This window comes from Lolium perenne, chromosome 3 (assembly GCF_019359855.2).
Source record: "Lolium perenne isolate Kyuss_39 chromosome 3, Kyuss_2.0, whole genome shotgun sequence".
Lineage (NCBI taxonomy): Eukaryota > Viridiplantae > Streptophyta > Magnoliopsida > Poales > Poaceae > Lolium > Lolium perenne.
In genome coordinates, this window is record NC_067246.2 from 278,043,049 (window position 1) to 278,069,273 (window position 26,225).

Here is a 26,225-nt window from a genome sequence, read left to right on the forward strand (position 1 = left end):
GTGAAGAGGAGAACCTACCGGAGGCCTGGACTCGTGATCTGGCCGGAGTGTTGAGTTCCGGAAGGCTCCGCCGATGAATGTAACAGTGCTTTTGCCTGGAGTTTGTTGGATCGGAGGTATTCGGTCGTGCGCACCCATGTTTTTATTCCGACCAATTGGTTCTGGAGGGAGCGACGCGAAGCTCTTTTTCTTTGATTGACATCAAGTGACTATGGATCCATGATGAAAGTCGGAAGATGAGAATTTCATGAAGGTCAGAGGGGAGGACTAGCTAAGGGAGGTTCAAGTCTTTGTGATGTTGAGGGACTTGCTTGGTGTTTCGGGCTTCACAGCAGCGGTATGAAAGTGGGGGCGACAACACAGGTGAAGCGCAGAGTCCTACCTTTCAGGGTGAAAACCCAAGGTCTGGCCTTAATTGGTTGTGTCTGGCAATGTCCTTGGTGGAGGCATTTGTTTGAGAGCGGGGACTAGTCTGTAATTTAGGTGTTGTCTTGGCGGTGGATGTATTGCTGTTGTTAGACCCGAGATACTGTAGCGGGACTTTTATTTCTTAGTTTTCTTTTCTTGTTTTTGGCTGTGTGCATCCGTAGTGTCATTAAGGTGGTGCGTTGTTGCAGAGGCTGGGTGTAATTGATATCTTCTTGATATTAATATACTCCCTTTATCGAAAAAAAATCGTTGAATCCGCAGCAATCACTCCCCGAGCAGATGCAGACTGCGCCCAATCCCCAAAAGGGCGGCTGCACATACGGGCATCACAAATCCAGGACACACAGCGAACACAAGCAAAATCTCCATACCGCTCCACCAAATCTGCCGCTAACGCGAAAAAAATACAGAGAAGGCAAGAGGAAAACGAACCAACGAAGAGCAGCGGAGGCCACGAAGAAGACGGGCGGCCACCGCCGCGCCATCTAAAGCCACACCAACCGCCGTAGGCCGACCAATAAGAGGAACGGAAGAGAGATTCGCGAATAGACTTGCCGCCGCAGGGAAAGAAACAGGGAAGAAAGTCCTGGTCAAAACAAATCCAAACCGAACCCGCGAGCCCGCGACTCCCCCTCGCTTACACGTACGCGCGCGTCCCTAAAACGTCCCCCAAACCGCGCCGGATTAAGCGTTTGTGGGACGTGTTTTGTTCGTGCCGCCTTTGGGAGACGTCGCTCCCCAGCCGCGTCCCCCAAACGTCGCCCCCAAATGAATATTGGTGCACGAAAATAAAGGTTTTCATTCAATTTTGATTATATATTACAAAGTTTGAATGAAAACGGCTAGATTTCATCTAAACCTAGACTACTGACCGCCCGGCTGTGCGTTCGACGGCCCCGCTCCGTCATCGCCTCCCCTACGCCGCAGCTCCTCCTGCGCGCGCCTCCTCTCCTTGCGTTCGGCGGTGGCCAGACGGTGCCGCTCCCGCCGCGCGTCCTCCTCCGCCCTCCCCTGCTGGGCCGCCTGGAGGGAGAGCTCGACGGTGCGACGAATCTGCGCCTCTTCGCGGGCACGGGTGTCGTCCTGGAGCTTCTTCTCCGACTCGAAGGACTCGACGAGCGCGCGTTGCTGATCGACCGTCTCGTCCGGGTGCGGCCCGTCGTCGTCGGACCACTCAAACTCGTCGTCGTCGTCGTCCTCCACCTCGGTCTCCTCCGCCTCGGCCTCCTCCTCCATTGGCGCCTCCTCCTCCACATCTGTTGGCGCCTCCATCATCGCCGCCGCCAACACGGCGTCCTTCGCCGCCAACACGGCGTCCTCCGCCGCCAACTGGTCCGCCCGACTCCCCCATAACACCCTCAGCGCCGCCTCCCGCTGATGACGCTCCTCCGCCGCCAGCTGCTGCTGGCGCTCGATCGACTCCCGCCGCCGGCGCTCTATCGACTCCCGCCGTTCACGGTACAGCGCCTCCCGCTCACCGCGCTGGCGCTGGCGCTCGTCAGCCCACCGCTGCTCCATCTCCGCCCGGTACCGGCACCGTCGCGCCTCCTGTCTCGTCGAGGCGTCAGACACCGCAACGGTGGCGTCCTGCTGCTCCTGCCACGCTGCTGCCACCGCGGCCTCGCCAGCAGCGGGGCCATGGGTGCAGAACGCCGCCAGATCCGCCGCTGCGCCGCCTCCCCGCCGCCGGCGGGCTCGCCGCCGCATTGCCTCCCACCGCTGCTGACGGTGTGCACGTCATCGCTCTTCCCGGGCCGCTGCTGAGGGGTCGGTGTCGACCTGCGTTTCCGGGACTGCAAGTGGAGGGGACGGCGGTGGAGGGAAGTGGCCAGCGCCGGGGCGGTTCGCCATTGCTACTGGTGGTGGAGGAGACGGCGGTGGAGCGACGAGGGCTGTGTTTGTTGCCGGCGGGGTGTGGTGGCTACCGTTGAGCCGGGAGAGCTTTTATAGACGCCGGCGTCGGGAAGAAAGCGCAGGAACAGGCGAGAAGAGGCGGGAAGATCGCGCGGGAACAGGCGGTGGCGTGCGAACGCCGGCGACGCGTGGAGGCTGCGCAGCACCGACGAGACGTCTCGCCTGCCCCTCCGTCGCCATTAAGGCAAAGATGCCGCCGTGTGTCACTGCGCGCGAATAACTTCCGTCGCGAGGTAGGCGACGGTTAGGTTAAAATTAACTGTGCCGCTGACGGGTCGGCCCCGCCACTCCCCGTCTCGCTTTTCGTTGTGTCCGGCGTGCCCGGTGCGTCCCTTGTGGGACGGGGACGGGCTCGGGGCGCCGGACACCGTATGGGGGCGCGCCGGACAAAAATGAGCTTTGGGGGACGCGGCTGGAACGGTTTTTTTGTCCGGCGCGCCCCAAATCCTTTGGGGGACGCTTTGGGGGACGCGGCTGGAGATGCTCTTAGTGCTCTTAAAGGATGTAAGTACATTTTACTTTTAGATGCATCTATAGTAGAGGCAAGCAATACGGATCGGAGGGAGTAACAGGTTCAGAGTTGAGAATTGAGAGCCGTACTCCTTGCACCAAATACTCATGTCGTTTAGTTGGCTGTGGAGCCCTGTGGAAGGTGAAAAATCATTGAATATCCGGAATCTAGATACCCAGTTGCTAATCCGTCCTCCTTGCACCAAATACTCGTGTTGTTTAGTTGGTTGTGGAGCCTGTGGATGGTGAAAAATCATTGAATATCCGGAATCTAGATGCCGAGTTGCTAATCCAATCGATATATCCATATAGGACACTTAACGCACCGTCAGCATGCACGGCACTTGCACTCAACGCCAATATCTTAGCTGTAAGTCAGCAGTTCCTGTTGTGGAATATGTTTCGGAGGTGCTGTCCTCGTGTGAAATCCCATTATAGAAGAGTTGATCAGAGGGTCTGCTCTAACGAAGTCTTCCATGTGCTCATGTTACTGTACTTTGTTTTGACTAGTTCCTGACGGACCGTTGGCCAGAAGACCTCTGCCTGTATACATAACAAACGCCCTGTGTTGGCTGTTCTTCAGAAAACAACTACTCCCTAGAGGTTGGGTGCTTTGGTTTCTTACGAAAGAGAGATCCTGGAGCAAAAGAAAATCCCCCGAGGCACTTCTTCAATTCTGCCGCAACTCAACATCCCCCCTCGTTATTTCAGCCTTTCAGGTGAATTTGTCTTTTATCACCTTTCAGTTCGTTTTTCTGGTAGGTTCGATGATAGACTCTGAATTTCTGAGCTCATGCGATATCCAAATATAGTTTCTGCACGCTTCTGTTGCCGAAGGCAGAGAGTTATGTTGTTCAAGCTCAAATCCTGCTTTTGCTAAGCAGGCTGTAGCAAGTAGATGTTCTTATTTTATCTCACCTGCAACTAGCTAGCTTGGAAGAGTAGATCATACCATATGACGTTTTCTTTGGTCTGTAGAGTTTAAATAAAATTTTGAAGTAGTAGAACCTTATAAGAAAACTACCTCTAGGGTGCGTTGGAACAGAGTAATGAGTTTGTTGGGGATATTATGAAATTCTAATGGAACGGCTCAACCTTAATTAGGAATTTGGAGGATCATGACATGCGTTTGGACCTCATAGATAATTTCAGCAATGTATGTCATGGATCTTCTATCTCTCGAGTTTCATATACGGCGTACTTTCCCTTATTTTTCTGTTTCTATTTTTTCTTTGAAGGCTTGTCTTCGGTACACCACCTCCCCAAACTCATTGAGGTAAAGTGGTAATTACCCATAATTAATTGATTAAGTTAAATTGGCCAGCCTAATATTATATCCAACCCCCTATACGCCCATTTAGGGATATACCGTATCCCCAGCCAGGTGCACGATCGATCCACTCCAAATCGACAGCCGGTGATGTCGATTTTCAGGTTGACAAGTGGCCAAACATGCTCCCCCACATGTCCGTCCACAAGTCCTGGCAGTTCACGTTGGGGCCGGACATGTCCGGAAACAAGTCCGGCCTGCCCCTGTATTTTTTGCACGATCAATGGCTGTTGGCCGGATAATTTTTCGGACAAGTTGACATGCGTGGAAATTGTTTGCAATTGACCTGGACATGTTCGTGGACAAGTGTCGGATTATTCGGCGGCGAAACATGAAGCCTCCGTCAGGAGTGCCGGCGCTAACCACAGTCGTAAGGGTTTTGCACGTACACATGACCTAATTGTCTGGATCCTTACATGCGCAATTGGCTGGTTTCCTTTAATTATAAAGGGATGGGGAACGATCTCACCCGTTGTTGTGTTTGAGTTTGGGGAGGGGACGTATCAGAGCATAGTCACGTGTTCCAAAGAAACTAAAGGTAAAATTTTCTTTATGAGTTTGGTGAGGGGGTATACCAAAGCATAGGCATGTGGCCTCCTTTTCTAAGGCACCCATCAGGTTTTATGAAACGAGTGCCAGTTTGCCTTTTTTTTCGCCAGTTTAGCTGACAGTGTCATGTTTACTTGCTCTCCAGCCGAAGGATATGGCAATGTTCTTGCAGCTTGGCCTCGGTCTCATATTGCTTGCAGCGCAATATGGCCCTGGAGCTGCGGTTCCTAGCTCAGAGTGCCGAAGAAAATGTGGCAATGTTGATATACCGTATCCATTCGGTATTGATCCGAAGATTCCGAACTGCTCCCTCGCGGAAGGCTTCGACCTCAGTTGTGATGAGGTCCAAGGGGGCGTCTCCATGCCATTCAGGGGTGCCTTTGAGGTGCTCAATATCTCATTGACTAATAGCACTGTCCGGGTGCTGAATTACATCGTGGGGTACTGCTACAACACCTCTACCAAGAGCATGGAGCAGCTTGGCCGTTATGGCGGGGTCAACATAGGAAGCCCTTCTTCTCCGTACCGTGTCTCAAACATCCGAAACAGGTTTACAGTCATCGGATGTTGCGCCCTCGCCTTGATGTCTGACTACGATATCACAGGCTACCGAGGCTATGGCGTCGCAACATGCCGCAACCTGTCAGACTTAGTGGACGGGGTCTGCTCCGGTATTGGTTGCTCCCAGACTACCATACCCAAGAGGATTTACTTCTACGAAACACAGTTCCAAGACTCGGTTAACGCGAGTCAGAGTCAAACCTGGAAGTTCAGCCCGTGCAGCTATGCGGTAGTGATGGAGGCAGCACAATTCAGATTCAGCGCTGAGTACATAAGCACCAAGAAGTTTAATGACTCGTATGGTGGTGGGCGGGCGCCTATGATATTTGATTGGGCTATAAGAGATGCCAACTCGTGTGATGTCGCAAAACAGAATAAGACAGGTACTTACGCTTGCCTCAGCAGCAACAGCATGTGTGTGGATTCTATCAATGATCTAGGGTACATGTGCAATTGCACCCATGGGTATGAAGGCAACCCTTATCTTCCAGGCGGATGCAAAGGTACTATTTAGCTTAATAAGAATGTCAGCATGTATGTACGTATATTAATGACAACCATATTTCCCTCTGGATCGGACGAGGGGCCCTTTTATTTGAGATGATAACCTTTGGTTTTGCTAATTTTGCTGCAGATGTTAATGAATGCTATAAAAACCCATGCCCTTCAGATGGCTTTTGCCGCAATACTGTTGGAGGACGCAAGTGTTCTTGCCGAGTAGGGAAAAAATATAGTGAGAAAAGCAATACATGCAACCCTGACACCAGCTTAATAATAGGTAACGTCCAAATAAATCGACAACCTAGCTAGACTTTTACTTTATCTCATCTTGTGCAATGTAAAGAATATAAATTTATAACCAATATTGCATCTAACATTGGCCAAAGAGCACCAATCAATCAATCATGCTTGCTTTAATCTCTCTGTCTCTCTCTCTTTCACTCCACAACCTGAAAAATGATTGTCTCGCGTGATGTGTTTATGCAGGAGTTACAATAGGATCATTTGGTCTAATGATTATCATCATTATCATTGTCTTCTGGGTACAGATGATAATTCAGAAGAGAAAACTGAACAAAGTTAAGCAGGAGCATTTTCTTGAGCATGGAGGCTTGCTTTTATTTGATAGGATGAAATCAGAGAAAGGTCTTGCGTTCACCGTCTTTTCAGAAGCTGAACTCATACAAATCACTGACAACTATGATAATAGCAGAATACTTGGAAAAGGAGGCCATGGAATGGTCTATAAAGGAGTAGTAAAGAACAACATCCCAGCTGCAATTAAAAGATGTTTCTTGGTTGATGAAAGGCAGAAGAAAGAATTTGGCAAGGAGATGCTCATTTTGTCCCAAATCAATCACAAGAACATTGTTAAACTGTTGGGTTGTTGCCTTGAGGTGGAAGTTCCAATTCTGGTATATGAGTTTGTCCCGAATGGTACTTTGTTCGAGCTTATCCACGGCAAGAACCGAGCACTGCAAATCTCCTTTAGCACTCTCTTGAGGATTGCCCATGAAGCAGCCGAAGGACTCAACTTCCTCCATTCATACGCATCTCCCCCAATAATTCATGGTGATGTGAAAAGTTCGAACATTCTTCTTGATGAAAACTACATGGCAAAAGTGTCAGACTTTGGAGCATCCATACTAGCCCCATCCGACAAAGAGCAGTTTGTCACAATGGTTCAAGGTACTTGTGGTTACCTTGATCCTGAGTACATGCAAACATGTCAGTTAACAGACAAAAGCGACGTATATAGCTTCGGAGTTATCCTCTTAGAGATTCTCACAGGCCAGTTGCCACTGAAGCTTGAAGGGTGTGAGAAGCCAAGAAGCTTGTCGTTGCTTTTCCTATCTGCTATGAAGGGGAACAATCTTGATGATGTGTTGGTGAGTCACGTGAAAGGCCAAGAGAGCATGGAGCTATTGAGTGGACTTGCAGACCTAGCTAAGAGATGCCTAGATATGTGCGGAGACAACAGGCCCTCGATGAAAGATGTCGCCGATGAGCTCAACAGGTTGAGGAAGCTTTCGGTTCATCCTTGGATACGTGTAGGTGTAGAGACAGAGGAAGAAAGCCTTCTTGTTGGAGAATCTACACCTGTTTATGAATTTGAACAAAGTACTGGGTATACTGCAGATGAAAGTGAGGACCGGCCCATAAACCCTAGAAGTGTTAATTATGCAAGATAACTAAACCATGCATAATATAAACATTAAAGCCAATACTTGTCGACAAAGTTCTTCCCATACAAACCTTGTTTATTACTTGAACTTTATAGGTTACTGCTACTTCTGCTCTGTTCGATTCCATGCATTTTTTTATGGAAATGCGTGTCTCTCTTGCACCTTGTTAGTTATGAACCATTTTTTTAGTTCATTGGACGACAGTTCTGTTAAATATAGTTTGTAATAGGTATGTCTACCGTATTGTATATGGAGTAGTACTCCAATACAATGTCGGTCTCCCTTGTACGATGCCTTGACGGGCTTTCATCCTATATTAACACGAAACCGACACCCCTGAGGGCACGTCGTTCAAACCCTAAAATCACTTTTGTTAACATGGTATCAGAGCCGCTCTTCCTCGACATCGCTGCCTGATCACCGTCGCCGCCGCCGCACCTGCTAGGTTGCCGTCGCCGCCACCCCAAAACCCAGACAACCGCCGCCGCAGATCTCTCTGTTGCCGCGTCCACAACCCAAGAAAAAACAAAAACCAAAACCCGAGAAAACTACAGCCGCCGCCGCTGCATATCCTGCCGCGCCGCCGCCCCTCAAAACCTCAAACCAACTCACATCTACAATCAGCCGCCGTTGCAGTACTCTGCCAACGCTGCTGCTACAAATCGTCGGATCTTTCCTGCGATCAAGCAAAACCCTAGATGGGTTCTTCATCAGCATCATCGATCTCCTCCCTGGCCGCTGCCCTGGGCGCGCCCCCTGCACAGCTCCTCACTCGCGACAATGCCCTGATGTGGAAAGCCCTTGTAGTCCCGGCACTCCGAGGTGCTCGCGTTCTCAAGCTCGTTGAAGGAAGTGACAAGGCCCCTGCAGAAACCATCGAAGTAGACACTGATGGTGTTAAGAGCGAAGTTGACAACCCTGCATATGACGTATGGATAGCCCGTGATCAACAGGTTTTGCGCTATCTTCTGAGTTGCTTGTCATCTGATATGCTTTCTCATGTTCTTGGACTTGAGACCTCTGCTGAAGTGTGGAAAACCATCAATTCTCTCACAACAACTCAGTCAAAGGCCAGGGCTCAACACCTCCGTTCTGCACTCAACGACACCAAGAAGGGAAATATGTCTGCTGAAAAATACTTTGCAAAGATGAAAGTTCTCGCGTCGGAGCTCGCTGCTGTGGGCAAACCACTTGATGATGATGAGTTGATTTGGTACATGCTTCATGGACTCGGTGAAGATTACAACAATCTGAAGACAGCAGTGCGTGCAAATCCGTCAACTTCCCTGACCAATCTTTACAGTCAGCTTCAGTCCTTTGATCAGATGCACAAACTTGGAGACTCAGTTGCAGAAGAGTTTGTCTCCTCTGCTAATCTTGCTCGCCGCGCCCCTGATCGTCCGCCAGATTATGGAGCTCCGCAGGATGACTACCGTCGTGATGACTACCGTGACCGTCGTGATGATCGTCGCCCTGATGATTATCGTGACAGACGCGATGATCAGCGCCTGCGCTATGATGACAGACGCCCTCGCTATGATGACCGACCCAAGCGTCGGGATGATGGACCAAGAGATGGGCCTCGTGATGATGGCCGTCGTCGAGACAGAGTTCCTACTCCGTTTGTTGATGTTGACTGCCAGATATGTAAGAAGCATGGACATCCTGCTGAGGTGTGCTGGTGGAGGTTTCAGCGTGATAGGCGCAATGGTGGTGGTCGCCGTGATGATCAAGATAACAAGGGTGCAAACCTGGCATCCTATGGTGTGGACACAAACTGGTATTCTGACACTGGTGCTACAAACCACATTACAAGTGAATTGAGCAAACTATCCACCCAGGAGAAGTACACAGGACGTGATCATGTGCACACGGCTGATGGCAACGGTATGCAAATAAGTCATATTGGTCATTCTATGTTGCGTACTCCCCATAGTTCTTTTCATCTTAGAGATATTCTACATGTTCCAAGTGCATCCAAAAATCTCATGTCTGTTCATAGATTCACACTTGATAATCACGTATTCATTGAGTTTCATCCTTTTTTCTTTTTGATTAAGGATCTGGCCACCGGGAGCACTCTCTTTAAAGGTCCATGCCGTGATGGTTTATACCCACTAGTGCCATTGTCTACTGGGTCCTCCAAGCAAGCCTTCATCACAATAAAGCCATCTTCATCTACATGGCATCGCCGCCTAGGATATCCATCCTCTTTTGTGGTGCAGCAAGTTCTTAGAAAACATAGAATTGCTTTTTCTCCTGAAATAAACCCATATATTTGTGATTCTTGTCAACTAGCTAAGAGCCATCAATTAACATACCCTGTCTCTACTAGTGTTTCCACTGTTCCGTTGGAACAAGTTTTTTCTGATGTATGGGGTTGCTTGGCGCGTATAGTTGACGAGGGAGGAAATGGTGTAGCTTTCCTTCGTTCCCCGGCAACGGCGCCAGAAAAGTGCTTGATGTCTACGGGAGCTTCTATTCTTGTAGACAGTGTTGGGCCTCCAAGAGCAGAGGTTTGTAGAACAGCGGCAAGTTTCCCTTAAGTGGATCACCCAAGGTTTATCGATTTCAGGGAGGAAGAGGTCAAAGATATCCCTCTCATGCAACCCTGCAACCACAAAGCAAGAAGTCTCTTGTGTCCCCAACACACCAAATAGGTGCACTAGTTCGGCGAAGAGATAGTGAAATACAGGTGGTATGAATAAGTATGAGCAGTAGTAACAACACCAGAAAAGTGCTTTGCTGTCCAGGACTGGCGTGTGATTGATGGTGGTAATATTGCAGACAGTACAAATACAGTAGAACAGTAAACAAGCAGCGATAGCAGTATTTAGGAACAAGGCCTAGGGATCATACTTTCACTAGTGGACACTCTCAACATTGATCACATAACAGAATAAATGAATGCTAGACTCTACACTCTCTTGTTGGATGATGAACACCATTGCGTAGGATTACACGAACCCTCAATGCCGGAGTTAACAAGCTCCACAATATTCAATGTTCATATTTAAATAACCTTAGAGTGCAAGATAGATCAACATAACCAAATAGATCACATCAATACCATCATAGTAATAGTTAACTTCACAATCCACAAGAGATCACGATCATAAACTACGCCAAGTACTACATGATGCACACACTGTCCACTTTACATCATGCAAGAGGAATAGAATACTTTAATAACATCACTAGAGTAGCACATAGATGAATTGTGATACAAAACTCATATGAATCTCAATCATGTAAGGCAGCTCATGAGATCATTGTATTGAAGTACATAGGAGAGAGATTAACCACATAGCTACCGGTACAGCCCCGAGCCTCGATGGAGAACTACTCCCTCCTCATGGGAGACAGCAGCGTTGATGAAGATGGCGGTGGTGTCGATGGAGAAGCCTTCCGGGGGCACTTCCCCGTCCCGGCGGCGTGCCGGAATAGAGAGTCCTGTCCCCCAGATCTTGGCTTCGCGATGGCGGCGGCTCTGGATGGTTTCTCGTACCGTGGCTTTTCCGTATCGTGGTTTTAGGTCGAGGACCTTTATATAGGCGAAGAGGCGGCGTCAGAGGGTCGAAGAGGCGGCGAGGGGGTATGGCGGCGCGGCCAGGGCCTGGGCCGCGCCGGCCTACCTCCTGGGCCCACCAGGGCTCCCCTCTGGTGACTCTCGGGTGTTCTGGAAGCTTCGTGGAAAAATAGGATGCTGGGCATTGATTTCGTCCGATTCCGAGAATATTTCCTTACTAGGATTTCTGAAACCAAAAACAGCAGAAAACAGGAACTGGCCCTTCGGCATCTCGTCAATAGGTTAGTTCCGGAAAACGCATAATAATGACATAATGTGTACATAAAACATGTAGATATCATCAATAATGTGGCATGGAACATAAGAAATTATCGATACGTCGGAGACGTATCAGCATCCCCAAGCTTAGTTTCTGCTCGTCCCGAGTAGGTAAACGATAAACAAAGATAATTTCTGGAGTGACATGCCATCATAACCTTTATCATACTATTGTAAGCATATGTAATGAATGCAGCGATCAAAACAATGGTAAATGACATGAGTAAACAACTGAATCATAAAGCAAAGACTTTTCATGAATAGTACTTTCAAGACAAGCATCAATAAGTCTTGCATTAGAGTTAACTCATAAAGCAATAATTCAAAGTAAAGGTATTGAAGCAACACAAAGGAAGATTAAGTTTTAGCGGTTGCTTTCAACTTATAACATGTGTATCTCATGGATAGTTGTCAATGTAAAGTAATATAACAAGTGCAATATGCAAGTATGTAGGAATCAATGCACAGTTCACACAAGTGTTTGCTTCTTAAGATGGAGAGAAATAGGTGAACTGACTCAACATAAAGATAAAAGAATGGCCCTTCGCAGAGGGAAGCATTGATTGCTATATTTGTGCTAGAGCTTTGATTTTGAAAACAAGAAACAATTTTGTCAACGGTAGTAATAAAGCACATGTGTTATGTAAATTATATCTTACAAGTTGCAAGCCTCATGCATAGTATACTAATAGTGCCCGCACCTTGTCCTAATTAGCTCGGATTACCTGGATTATCATCGCAATGCATATGTTTTAACCAAGTGTCACAAAGGGGTACCTCTATGCCGCATGTACAAAGGTCTAAGGAGAAAGCTCGCATCGATTTCTCGCTATTGATTATTCTCAACTTAGACATCCATACCGGGACAACATAGACAACAGATAATGGACTCCTCTTATATGCATAAGCATGTAGCAACAATTAATTTTCTCATATGAGATTGAGGATATTTGTCCAAAACTGAAACTTTCACCATGGATCATGGCTTTAGTTAGCGGCCCAATGTTCTTCTCTAACATTATGCATGCTCTAACCATTCTAGCGGTAAATCTCCCTTACTTCAGACAAGACGAACATGCATAGCAACTCACATGATATTCAACAAAGAGTAGTTGATGGCGTCCCCAGGAACATGGTTATCGCACAACAAGCAACTTAATAAGAGATAAAGTGCATAAGTACATATTCAATACCACAATAGTTTTTAGGCTATTTGTCCCATGAGCTATATATTGCAAAGGTAAAGGATAGAAATTTAAAGGTAGCACTCAAGCAATTTACTTTGGAATGGCGGAGAAATACCATGTAGTAGGTAGGTATGGTGGACACAAATGGCATAGTGGTTGGCTCAAGGATTTGGATGCATGAGAAGTATTCCCTCTCGATACAAGGTTTAGGCTAGCAAGGTTATTTGAAACAAACACAAGGATGAACTGGTGCAGCAAAACTCACATAAAAAACATATTGTAAACATTATAAGACTCTACACCGTCTTCCTTGTTGTTCAAACTCTTACTAGAAATTATCTAGACCTTAGAGAGACCAATTATGCAAACCAAATTTTAGCAAGCTTATGTATTTCTTCATTAATAGGTGCAAAGTATATGATGCAAGAGCTTAAACATGAGCACAACAATTGCCAAGTATCAAATTATCCAAGACATTCTACCAATTACTACATGTAACATTTTCCGTTTCCAACCATATAACAATTAACGAAGCAGTTTCAACCTTCGCAATGAAAATTAAAAGCTAAGAACACATGTGTTCATATGAACCATCGGAGCGTGTCTCTCTCCCACACAAGCATTTATTCAAACAAAAACAAAAACAAAAACAAGAAACATACAGACGCTTCAAGTAAAGTACATAAGATGTGACCGAATAAAAATATAGTTTCAAGGGAGGAACCTGATAATTTGTCGATGAAGAAGGGGATGCCTTGGGCATCCCCAAGCTTAGATGCTTGAGTCTTCTTGAAATATGCAGGGATGAACCACCGGGGCATCCCCAAGCTTAGACTTCTCACTCTTCTTGATCGTATTGTATCATCATCCTCTCTTGACCCTTGAAAACTTTCTTCACACCAAACTCGAAACAAACTCATTAGAGGGTTAGTGCATAATCAAAAACTCACATGTTCAGAGGTGACACAATCATTCTTAACACTTCTGGACATTGCCCAAAGCTAGTGGAAGTTAATGGAACAAAGAAATCCATCCAACATAGCAAAAGAGGCAGTGCGAAATAAAAGGCAGAATCTGTCAAAACAGAACAGTTCGTAAAGACGAATTTTATTGAGGCACCAGACTTGCTCAAATGAAAATGCTCAAATTGAATGAAAGTTGCGTACATATCTGTGGATCACTCACGTAAATTGGCATAATTTTCTGAGTTACCTACAGAGAATTTTGCCCAGATTCGTGACAGCAAGAAATCTGTTTCTGCGCAGTAATCCAAATCTAGTATGAACCTTACTATCAAAGACTTTACTTGGAACAACAATGCACAAAACTAAGATAAGGAGAGGTTGCTACAGTAGTAAACAACTTCCAAGACTCAAAATAAAACAAAGTTACTGTAGCAAAATAAACACATGGGTTATCTCCCAAGAAGTTCTTTTTTATAGCCATTAAGATGGGCTCAGCAGTTTTAATGATGCACTCGCAAGAAATAGTATTTGAAGCAAAAGAGAGCATCAAGAAGCAAATTCAAAACACATTTAAGTATAACATGCTTCCTATGCATAGGAATCTTGTAAATAAACAAGTTCATGAAGAGCAAAGTGACAAGCATAGGAAGATAAAACAAGTATAGCTTCAAAAATTTCAGCACATAGAGAGGCATTTTAATAACATGAAAATTTCTACAACCATATTTTCCTCTCTCATAATAACTTTCAGTAGCAACATGAGCAAACTCAACAATATAACTATCAAATGAAGCATTCTTATCACGAGTCTCATGCATAAAATTATTACTCTCCACATAAGCATAATCAATTTTATTAGTTGTAGTGGGAGCAAATTCAACAAAGTAGCTATCATTATTATTCTCATCATCAAATATAGGAGGCATATTGTAATCATAATCAAATTTATCCTCCATAACAGGCGGTACTAAAAGACTACTATCATTATAATCATCATAAATAGGAGGTAAAGTATCATCAAAGTAAATTTTCTCCTCCATGCTTGGGGGACTAAAAATATCATGCTCATCAAAGCCAGCTTCCCCAAGCTTAGAATTTTCCATAGCATTAGCAACAATAGTGTTCAAAGCATTCATATTAATAACATTCTCATTAGCATGCATATAAAGTTCCATGGGTTTTTTAATTCTCTCTTCAAACACATCATGTCCTAATTCAAGATAAAGTTCATAAAGATCTCTCATATTTTTGTTGTTTTCCATTATGCCTAACTAGTGTAAACAAGAAATAAAAAGATGCAATTGCAGGATCTAAAGGAAATAGCTTCGAGCACAAACACAATGGCGCCAGAAAAGTACTGTTACCTGGAACCGAAGTATGAGTGCCTTTTACCTTTCCTCCCCGGCAACGGCGCCAGAAAAGTGCTTGGCGCGTATAGTTGACGAGGGAGGAAATGGTGTAGCTTTCCTTCATTCCCCGGCAACGGCGCCAGAAAAGTGCTTGATGTCTACGGGAGCTTCTATTCTTGTAGACAGTGTTGGGCCTCCAAGAGCAGAGGTTTGTAGAACGCAGCAAGTTTCCCTTAAGTGGATCACCCAAGGTTTATCGATCTCAGGGAGGAAGAGGTCAAAGATATCCCTCTCATGCAACCCTGCAACCACAAAGCAAGAAGTCTCTTGTGTCCCCAACACACCAAATAGGTGCACTAGTTCGGCGAAGAGATAGTGAAATACAGGTGGTATGAATAAGTATGAGCAGTAGCAACAACACCAGAAAAGTGCTTTGCTGTCCAGGACTGGCGTGTGATTGATGGTGGTAATATTGCAGACAGTACAAATACAAAGAGAACAAAGAAACAAGCAGTGATAGCAGTATTTAGGAACAAGGCCTAGGGATCATACTTTCACTAGTGGACACTCTCAACATTGATCACATAACAGAATAAATGAATGCTCGACTCTACACTCTCTTGTTGGATGATGAACACCATTGCGTAGGATTACACGAACCCTCAATGCCGGAGTTAACAAGCTCCACAATATTCAATGTTCATATTTAAATAACCTTAGAGCGCAAGATAGATCAACATAACCAAATAGATCACATCAATACCATCATAGTAATAGTTAACTTCACAATCCACAAGAGATCACGATCATAAACTACGCCAAATACTACATGATGCACACACTGTCCACTTTACATAATGCAGGAGGAATAGAATACTTTAATAACATCACTAGAGTAGCACATAGATGAATTGTGATACAAAACTCATATGAATCTCAATCATGTAAGGCAGCTCATGAGATCATTGTATTGAAGTACATAGGAGAGAGATTAACCACATAGCTATCGGTACAGCCCCGAGCCTCGATGGAGAACTACTCCCTCCTCATGGGAGACAGCAGCGTTGATGAAGATGGCGGTGGTGTCGATGGAGAAGCCTTCCGGGGACACTTCCCCGTCCCGGCGGCGTGCCGGAACAGAGAGTCCTGTCCCCCAGATCTTGGCTTCATGATGGCGGCGGCTCTTGATGGTTTCTCGTACCGTGGCTTTTCCGTGTCGTGGTTTTAGGTCGAGGACCTTTATATAGGCGAAGAGGCGGCGTCAGAGGGTCGAAGAGGCGGCGAGGGGGTATGGCGGCGCGGCCAGGGCCTGGGCCGCGCCGGCCTACCTCTTGGGCCCACCAGGGCTCCCCTCTGGCGACTCTCGGGTGTTCTGGAAGCTTCGTGGAAAAATAGGATGCTGGGCATTGATTTCGTCCGATTCCGAGAATATTTCCTTACTAGGATTTCTGAAACCAAAAACAGCAGAAAACAGGAACTGGCCCTTCGGCATAATAATGACATAATGTGTACATAAAACATGTAGATATCATCAATAATGTGGCATGGAACATAAGAAATTATCGATACGTCGGAGACGTATCAGGGGTCCAGCACCATTATCTGTTGGAAAACATTCATATTATGTAAGCTTCATTGATGATTTTAGCAAGTTCACATGGATTTATTTGCTCAAAAAGAAGTCTGATGTCTATCAAGTCTTTCTTAATTTCCAGCAGTTAGTTGAGCGCAAGTTTGATAGGAAAATTGTTACTATGCAAATGGATTTGGGTGGTGAGTATGAGAAACTAAATGGTTTCTTTCAGAAAATTGGCATTACTCACCATGTCTGTTGTCCACATGCTCACCAACAGAACGGGTCTGCTGAACGCAAACACCGTCACATAGTTGAAGTTGGTCTCGCCTTACTTGCCAATGCATCCATGCCTCTAAAATTCTGGGATGACGCTTTTCTTACAACCACTTTCCTCATCAATCTTCTTCCCAGTAAAGTGATAAATCATGATACTCCAGTTGAGCGTCTTCTCAACACTACTCCTAATTATGAGTCTCTTCGAGTTTTTGGCTGTGCTTGCTGGCCAAACCTGCGCCCTTATAACAAAAGAAAACTTGCTTTCCGTTCCACCAGATGTGTCTTTATTGGCTATAGTTCTCGTCATAAGGGAGTCAAGTGTCTTGATCCCTCCACTGGGCGTGTGTATATTTCTCGTGATGTGGTGTTTGATGAAAATTTGTTTCCCTTTGCCTCACTAAATCCCAATGCTGGTTCTCATCTCCGTCAAGAAATTCTTCTTTTGCACACCGACTCATCTTCTACTCATGGGGAGACGCACATTAATGACTATATTCCTTTACCGTTTGTTCCTGTTGTTACTAATGATACTGCTGTAGATGTTGTTCCTGCAGATGTTCTTGATGAACAGGAAGTAACAGAAAAAGATTTGAGTGAAAATCCTGCAGAAAACAGCTCAAATGGCAGTTCTAGTGTCGCTGCACAAAATGACGAAGCTGGCGGGAGATCCCAGGTTGATTCTCCCGCCCAAACCGCCCAGACCTCGGATCATGTACCCGATCTGTCTCGGCGCGGGCGATCGAGGTCGCTGTCGCCGCGTCGCCGGTCTCGCTCCGCGTCCCCGTCCCGCCCTGCACGCCACGTCGCCTCGCCCGACTGGTCCCCCTCTCCGGCGCGTGGAGGCCACACCCCAGGCTCTGTCAGCCCTGCCGATGCAGGCAGTCCAGCAGCCTCTACCGACACGACAACTGGCAGCTTTTCTGCTGCCGATGATAACTACAATGATTCTGTGTCTGCTGGATCTTCTGTGGACACACACACTGCACCAAATTCTGTTGCCACCGGCAATCCAGCTCCGACAACCTCCATACGTCCTCGTACTCGTCTTCAACACGGCATTCGTCAGCCTAAACGGTACACAGATGGCACTATCAGATATGGACTGTCTGCAGCGACGGGGGAACCACAGACACTTGGGGAAGCCCTTAAAGATTCTCGATGGTGTGAGGCTATGTCTGAGGAGTATAATGCACTTATACACAACAAAACTTGGCACTTGGTTCCGTCAAATCCAAGTAAGAATATTATTGACTGCAAATGGGTTTATCGCATTAAGAAGCATGCTGATGGTACAATTGATAGATACAAAGCTCGTCTTGTTGCCAAAGGTTTTAAACAATGTTATGGTATTGATTATGAGGATACCTTCAGTCCTGTTGTCAAGGCAGCTACTATTAGACTTGTCTTGTCTGTTGCTATCTCCAGAGGCTGGAGCTTAAGGCAGCTAGATGTCAAGAACGCGTTTTTACATGGTGTTCTGGAAGAGGAGGTATATATGAGACAACCCCCAGGTTTTGAGGATCCCAAAAATCCTCATCATATTTGCAAACTTGATAAAGCTCTCTATGGATTAAAACAAGCTCCTCGTGCATGGTATTCAAGGTTAAGTACAAAACTACAGTCCCTTGGTTTCTATCCTTCCAAAGCTGATACTTCACTTTTCTTATACAACAAGAGAGGCATTACTATTTATGTTCTTATCTATGTTGATGATATTATAGTAACCAGCTCTTCTCAAAGAGCAATTGCTGCACTTCTTCAAGATCTGAACAGTGATTTTGCTCTAAAGGATTTGGGTGATTTACATTTCTTTCTGGGGATTGAAATAAAAAGGATCAATAATGGAGTGTTGCTTACACAGGAGAAATATGCTACTGAGCTTCTTGCAAAAGTTGGCATGACACAATGCACAACCTGTCCGACACCAATGTCATCTACTGAAATATTATCCTTGATTGATGGTAATCCTCTTGGCTCTAATGATGTCACTACTTATAGAAGTATAGTTGGTGCTCTTCAGTACCTTACTTTGACTAGGCCGGATCTATCATATTCAGTAAATAAAGTTTGTCAGTTTCTGCATGCTCCTACAACAACACATTGGACAGCTGTGAAAAGAATTTTGAGATATATTCAAGGTACTCTGAAAGTAGGTCTCACATTTCAGAAATCCTCTTCAAGTCTGCTCAGTGCTTTTTCAGATGCAGATTGGGCAGGTTGCCTTGATGATAGAAGATCAACTGGTGGTTTTGCTGTGTTTTTTGGACCAAATTTAATATCTTGGAGTGCACGTAAGCAAGCTACAGTTTCTAGATCAAGTACTGAGCTGAGTACAAGGCTTTAGCAAATGCTACAACAGAGTTAATATGGGTTGAAGCTCTTCTTAGAGAACTTGGTGTGACCATCAGAGTTAGACCGTGTTTGTGGTGTGACAATATAGGTGCTACCTTCTTGTCTGCAAATCCTGTGTTTCATGCCAGAACAAAACACATAGAAATTGATTTTCACTTTGTGAGAGAGCGAGTTGCTGACAGACGTCTTGATATCAAATTTATCTCAAGTAAGGATCAAGTTGCAGATGGGTTTACAAAGCCTTTACCGGTAAAGGAGCTTGATGAGTTTAAACGTAATCTCAACCTTTCACACGGCTGAGATTAAGGGAGGCTGTTAAATATAGTTTGTAATAGTTATGTCTACCGTATTGTATATGGAGTAGTACTCCAATACAATGTCGGTCTCCCTTGTACGATGCCTTGATGGGCTTTCATCCTATATTAACACGAAACCGACACCCTTGAGGGCACGTCGTTCAAACCCTAAAATCACTTTTGTTAACAAGTTCACGAAGGAATGTTGCAACTCATTTGATATAGCTTTACCGAGTGTATTATTGGCTTTACCATTATAAAACCTTCAAGACCGAGTCTATTGTTAGCTTTACGCTTGATTTCTCACACACAACCTCATCTTCACTATCACGTACTTCTCTTTTTACACATTTTTTAGTGAATCTACTTCTCTTTTCACTCACGGTTGTCCATAAACCTTTTGCTGGGTGGCCTGAGCCATCTAAACCATTTTTCCCTCAAGGTTTCTCAACTTAGCATGAAGTTGTGAGTTCTTATCCTTTATCTCTTTCATCTATAACTGGTAGTAGGACCTGTGGGCGCTCAGAAAATGCCCCAGCCTCCCGTAGCTCCCCAGCCCTAAACGCCGCCGCCGCCGCCTTTAGCGCCGCCGGGGCAAAGACCCTCGGGGCGTGGCGGCGGCGGGGGCCCTTCCTCGTCGACGCCTGGTGGACAGCGGCCGGATCCCCTTCCTCGACGCATGGCGGGCGCGCGGATGGGTTGGGCGGCGGCGGCCTGCGCTGCGCCCCCTTCTCCCGTCGGCTCTCCCTCGGCCGGCGCGGTTGGGATGGGCGGCGGCGGCCAGCGCTGCGGCCTCCCTCCTCCCGTCGGCTCTCCGCAGCACTCCGACAGGGGCTGGTGGTGGGCGGCGGCCAGGCTCATGGCCTGCGCCAATTTCCCCCCGCCTCTCGCCGGTGAGTGGAGGCGATCTCGGGCTTCACCCGCGACACGAGGTCGCCCGGGGCAGCAGCCTTGGGTAAGACGGTGGAGGTGGCTCTCTTCTTCGCCGGAGAGGGTTGGCCTGCGGTTGGTGGTGGTGGATCTATCGATCTATCACCACGTTCCGGTGGCAAGATGGAGATGCTTGGAAGCCGACGACGGAGTCGCCGGTGGAGGGTTGGAGTGGCCAGCCCGGGATGGTCGCCGACGTGGGGGTCCGACCTGAATAAAGGCGGTGGTCCTAGGGTCTCTCTTGCGTGAAGAGGAAGACCTACCGGAGGCCTGGACTCGTGATCTAGCCAGAGTGTTGAGTTCCGGAAGGCTCCGCCGGCGAATGTAACAGTGCTTTTTGCCTGGAGTTTGCTGGATCGGTGGTATTCGGTCGTGCGCACCCATGTTTTATTCCGACCGATTGGTTCTGGAGGGAGCGGCGCGAAGCTCTTTTTCTGTGTTGACATCAAGTGACTATGGATCCATGATGAAAGTCGAAAGAAGAGAAATTCATGAAGGCCGGAGGGGAGGACTAGCTAAGGGAGGTTCAAGTCTCCGCGTTGTTGAGGGACTTGCTTGGTGTTCCGGGCTTCACAGCAGTGGTATGAAGGTGGGGGCGACAACACAGGTGAAGTTCAGAGTCCTACCTTTCAGGGTGAAAACCCAAGGTCTGGCCTTAACTGGTTGTGCCTGGCAATGACCTTGTTGGAGGCATTGTTTTGAGAGCGGGGACTATCTTCAGGGTGAAAACCTAAGATCGTTGATCGGGCGACGATGGTGTTCGCGCACTGTTCCCTTCTTGGAGGCGTCGTTTTTGGAGATTCTGTATTTCAGGTGTTGTCTTGGTGGTGGATGTATTGCTATTGTTAGGCCCGAGATACTGTAGCGGGATTTTTGTTTCTTAGTTTTTTTTTTGGCTGTGTGCATCCGTAATGCCATTAGGGTGGTGCGTTGTTGCAGAGGCTGGGTGTAATTGGTATCGTTTTGATATTAATATATTCCCTTTATCGAAAAAAAAAATCTATAACTCGAGGAGCAATAACTGCACGTACTTCCTCTACGCCAAAATATAGTGCATTTTTAAAGTCAAATCGAGTAAATTTTGAACAAGTTCATATAAGAAAATATCAACATCTAAAATATTAAATCAATACCACTAGAAACATCACAAAGTATATTTTAATATGGAATACATTCAGTATTATAGATATAGATATTTTTCTCAATAAACATGGTCAAAGTTAGTGTAATTTAACTTTCACGAGAACCCAGGCGCACTATATTTCAGAAAAAGAGTGCATAGATTAATAAAAAAAAGAATTCAGCTCCCGATCTCAATGGCCGGCCCAGAAATGGACGAAGGAGGGAGCTGACTTACACATGTCCAAAACAATTCTTGTTATAATAATAAAATTCTATGATAAATCCCTAGAAAAAAATTGTACGAATGCTTAATAAGTTGCACAAACGATAATTAGCCAATGAACATGTAAAAACAATAAATTTGTGTAGATCAATACCAATTAGTAAAGGTCTGATCCATATCCATCACTGTATCTTGGCACCATGAGCACTTAAGAGTGAGATTTCAAAAGCATGTACAACTCTGCATGTACAGTAGTATGTATACATTGTAAATAGGTATTACAAATGGAATTAAGAGTATGTAAAGTCAAAAATAGAAACATACCACTAATTTCTATCGATGATTTTGGGTAATTGACATTTGCGATTCTTGTAACCTTGAAATGTCATCCATATGAAGCTTAATCTTTGCTCTTTTAGGCTCGGCATTGCTAACTTCACCTTGAGGTACTAAGGCTTTATTACTGCTAGAGCTATTTCCTCTTATAATGAATTTATCCATGTTGACGAATCCTAGAATTATCCATAAAAATTATGACTTTGTAGAATATTCAGTAAAAGTATAAATGACCTAACTTAACACTATTTGAGAAAAATCATACTCAATGAGGATATTCATGAGGGGAAGGGTGTGGACAGCAGACATACTTGCAAAACGCAAGGTGCCTCATATTGAGCATTGTGTTTTCTGCAATTTTATCGCAGAGAGTGCTCAGCATCTTTTTATCGGTTGTGCGGTCGTAAACATTATATGGGAAGCAATCCTAAACTGGGCTGGATTTCATCAGGTAGTGTCTTCCATGGATAAGCCTCTTAGTTCATGGTGGGAATCTATGAGATCGAACGTTCCAAGAGCAAACAAAATTCGCATGGATTCACTTGTGATGCTCACCACCTAGATGACATGGAGGGAAAGAAATGGCAGAGTCTTCGAGAATTTATCTACACCGATCCAAACCTTCATTGCCCAGATCAAGAAGGAAGCGAAACTTTGGTCGGTCGCAAGTGCTTGCCGTTTTACACCTCTGTTGGCGTAGGCCTCTTTTATTTTTTTGGTTTGGTTTTCTCCTACCCGCTGGCCGCCTTCTTGGTTCTGTAGGTCGTTCCCTCAGTTTTTTTATTTCTCTCTTTCTCTTTTGGGCTTGATGCTTCCCTGTAACCTTGTATTTCTTGGCTTCTTTCTTCTTATATATTTAACATGTAGTTCTCCTGTATGCTTCCCGAAAAAAAATCAGGCTAGCGGATCATATACAATACATTACCAAGGACTGTGTTGATTTTTTTATTTTCGTGAAGTGGTCGTCGGCCTAGGCGTCATGAAGACAGTAACGGACAGGTTTAGGGTGGACCGGAGGAGCTATGCGGAGGAATCACGGCCGCTGGCCTATGGCGACCTAGCGTGGCTGCCGGTACGATGCCGAGAGCCATGAGAGGCGAGATCAGGAGACACGAATCACCGACCAAGCCTCGCCTAGCACGAGGGCTTTGGAGGAGATTGATTATCAGGGTCGCGTGGCTTCTTCTCTCTTTTTCAGTTTTCACGTTTTTTTTTTTTTTTTGAGACAAAGTTTTCATGTTTCTTGATCGACACATTTCCCACTATCTCTCCCTCATTTGTCTTCCATCGCTTGATGTTGGCCTGCTGGGCCATATCCATGGGGGAATGGGATGGGCTAGGCTGAGAAATATAGCTAATTAGTACCCGTGCTAGATGGGATGAATATGAACATGTATTCTAATAGCATGCTAAAAAAACCCTAGAAAAAAATGCATGTACTGGTCTGCAAAAAAGATAAATCTAATTGTTGCAAACAACAAATCTAAATGCTCCAGACATCAACAAGTTTTATTATTTTTGCATAGACCACCTAATTTATCATTTCTCACCGCAGTGTTGCTTCCTGTTAGAAAACATTCTCATGTTTGTTGTAAAAAAAATCAGATTTTTTGATTTTTTCCCAATTTTCTATATTTTCTTTTATCGAAGTAGGAGCATATCAGCTCGGGTTCACAACTGCATTTTCGAATCCTTTCTACTTTTATTTTGTCAATTTCATTTCCACATTTGAGTATTCTTCACGTCTACAACTAGTTCACTCCCCACAACCTTGGGAACTTCAACCAACAAGGGTTGCGGCGCTTCTTCAAAAAAAAACAAGGTTTGCGGGACTATCGACACGAGATGCTCGACCAAATCTTTATCTGAGACTCAGTCGACTCCCGTCATTGATCATACAGGTATAACATAAATCTGTGTAAAAAAAGAATACAATCTTATTACAATTTCATTTCGATTTGCATGATTTTCCAACTCCTTCCACAACAGATGGTGTCTATTTCCACTGTGAGACATTGCGGGACTGCCATAGCTTGCCAATGTCGATCGATGTCATGTCCACATGGATTTCTTTGCTACACCCTAGGGAGAAGGTGCACGGATGTGCAAGAGTTGTGTACTGTCGTTCGTCCAAAACAGATTCGAGCTCCTCATTTTGACCACCCCCGATTCTATTATCTCCGCGCGCACAAGAACCTGGGAGTTGGTCTTCAGCGTGAGGCATTCCCGCTGTCGGGCCCTGCCTTGCCTTGCCTTGTATCTCCGTGTCCTTCTCCCTCCTTCCCCAAAATCCTCCTCGAAATAGGCTTTCGCCCCGCTTTATAAATAAAGCAACCACATCCATACAAGGTTCAGATACAAGACCACGAGAACCCCACACACAACAACAGTCTGCTGGGGCAACAGCACAACATGCCCAAACGAACTAGAAAAGCGATACAACCCCAAAGAGAAGGGTCACTCAGAGGCTGGACGACGTAGAAAGGCGACGGGCAGCCGCAAGAAGATCCTCCAACATGCCGTCCAGGCGCTCCCTGTCCCGCTGCCTACACAACGGGTACCACTGCTGCAACAAAGCCAAGAAAGAATATAAGGAGTCAGAAGCGCGTCGAGGGAGGATACGCTCAATGACCATCTTATTACGCACAGTCCATAGAGTCCAGGTTAAGGCCGCGAACAGCAGCCAGAAGAGGCGCCTCCTCCTTCCGGTGTTGTTCGCGTGGGCCTCAATAAACTCACCGAGGACTGAGGCCTGCCACTCAGGCCCCAGCGCCTCCTGGAGGAAGCTCCAGAGGAAGCGGGCCGCAGGGCAAGAGAACATTATGTGGGTCGTCGTCTCCGGGACCGCACACAATGGACAAAGCCCGTCGCCCGGCCCGTGCCTCTTCGCAACCTCCACCCCAGAGGGAAGGCGATCCCTAAGCAGCTGCCATATGAAAATCTTCGTCTTAAGCGGGATGGGCGCTTTGAAAAGGGGAGCCGTCCAAGGCAACGGGGGGCCCCTAAACAAGGCCCTATAAGCAGTCCGGACAGAGAACGAATCGGAGGGCGACAGGCGCCAAGAAGGCGAATCTAGTCCTCCCGGCAAGGCGTCCGGGAGGAGGTTCCGCAGCCGGGCCAGACTCAGGGCCTCTCCCTGGGTAAGCCCGCGACGGAACAGGATATCCCAGCCCCTCTGGGCGACGTCGGCGACAAGACAGGGTGGGTTGGCGCAAATAGCGAACAGGTCCGGGAAGTCCAGGCAGATGGGACTAGCCCCCAACCACGGGTCCAGCCAGAACATGGTCCCTCTACCATCGCCTATGGAGAAGGACAGTCCCGCTCTAACCTCATGCTTAACGTCCTGGAGGGCCCTCCAAAACTGAGATCCCTCCCGACGATCACAGGCAAGCAGAGGCCGGCCCCGTAGGTATTTCGCCTTGATTAACTTAAGCCACAAACCCCCATCATCAGAGAGGATCCTCCAAACCCATTTCAGAATGAGGGCCACATTCATGTGACGAGAGGAGATTATCCCTATGCCCCCAAGATCCTTGGGGGCACACACATCGGCCCATTTGACCATGTGATATTTTTGGCGGCCTGTCCTGTCCTGCCAGAAGAAGCGAGATAGCTCTTTGTCGAAGGCCGCATGTACCCCTTCAGGGAGGAGGTACAGGCCCATGATATACATGGGAAGACTAGACAGGCATGAATCGATGAGAACTGTTTTGCTACCCTTGGAGGTGAACCTCCCGCACCATGGTTCAGCCTTCGCTCTAACTCGCCCCACAAGTGGGGCGAGGTCTCTAATAAGGATCCTAGAATCCCTAACAGGTACCCCCAAGTAGTTCACAGGGAAGGTTGCCAACCTACAATTGAGGTTGTCAGCGATCCGCTGTTGAGCTTCCGGAGGGTACCCCAAGACCACTACCTCACTTTTGTCAAAGTTTATTTTGAGGCCCGACATGGCCTCAAAACAGAGGAGAAGGAACTTAGTGTTCTGGATGTCCCGGTCCGAGCCCTCGAACATGATCATGGTATCGTCCGCATACTGGAGGTGGGTCACCCCTCCACCAGGGATGAGGTGGCCGACCACTCCGGTAATATGGCCCGAGATCCTAGCCCTCTCCAGGATCTCGGCCAGGGAGTCAACCGCCGCGTTGAAGAGGATAGGGGAAAGGGGGGGGTCACCCTGTCTCACTCCACACGCCGGCCTAAAATAGGGACCCACTTCCCCATTAATGTTGATGGCCGTGCTGCCAGTCATCACCGTCTGCATAATCCAGCCAATCATACGGTCGTCAA

General features: G+C 46.5%; 2 protein-coding genes across 2 annotated transcripts; both read left to right on the forward strand.

The window, feature by feature from the left end:
* The first annotated feature begins 3,454 nt into the window (after window positions 1-3,454).
* On the forward strand, window positions 3,455-7,638 carry LOC127344408 (wall-associated receptor kinase 5). The gene is made up of 4 exons (XM_051370671.2): window positions 3,455-3,572; window positions 4,878-5,796; window positions 5,928-6,071; window positions 6,281-7,638. Exons 2-4 carry the CDS (start codon window positions 4,887-4,889, stop codon window positions 7,483-7,485), a joined length of 2,259 nt encoding a protein of 752 aa, XP_051226631.1. The 5' UTR covers window positions 3,455-3,572; window positions 4,878-4,886; the 3' UTR covers window positions 7,486-7,638.
* Window positions 7,639-8,177: 539 nt separating this feature from the next.
* LOC139838185 (uncharacterized) lies at window positions 8,178-18,118 on the forward strand. Its single transcript, XM_071827559.1, has 3 exons — window positions 8,178-9,366; window positions 17,234-18,007; window positions 18,105-18,118. Exons 1-3 carry the CDS (start codon window positions 8,178-8,180, stop codon window positions 18,116-18,118), a joined length of 1,977 nt encoding a protein of 658 aa, XP_071683660.1.
* The last annotated feature ends 8,107 nt before the right edge of the window (window positions 18,119-26,225 follow it).

Bases quoted from the DNA above. Each gene is read 5' to 3' on its own strand.
- LOC139838185 (XM_071827559.1), top strand. From the start codon at position 8,178: ATGGGTTCTTCATCAGCATCATCGATCTCCTCCCTGGCCGCTGCCCTG. The intron at 9,367-17,233 runs GTATGCAAATAA...TTGTTCCTGCAG, and splicing joins GCACACGGCTGATGGCAACG to ATGTTCTTGATGAACAGGAA.
- LOC127344408 (XM_051370671.2), top strand. From the start codon at position 4,887: ATGGCAATGTTCTTGCAGCTTGGCCTCGGTCTCATATTGCTTGCAGCG. The intron at 5,797-5,927 runs GTACTATTTAGC...ATTTTGCTGCAG, and splicing joins TCTTCCAGGCGGATGCAAAG to ATGTTAATGAATGCTATAAA. The intron at 6,072-6,280 runs GTAACGTCCAAA...GTGTTTATGCAG, and splicing joins TGACACCAGCTTAATAATAG to GAGTTACAATAGGATCATTT.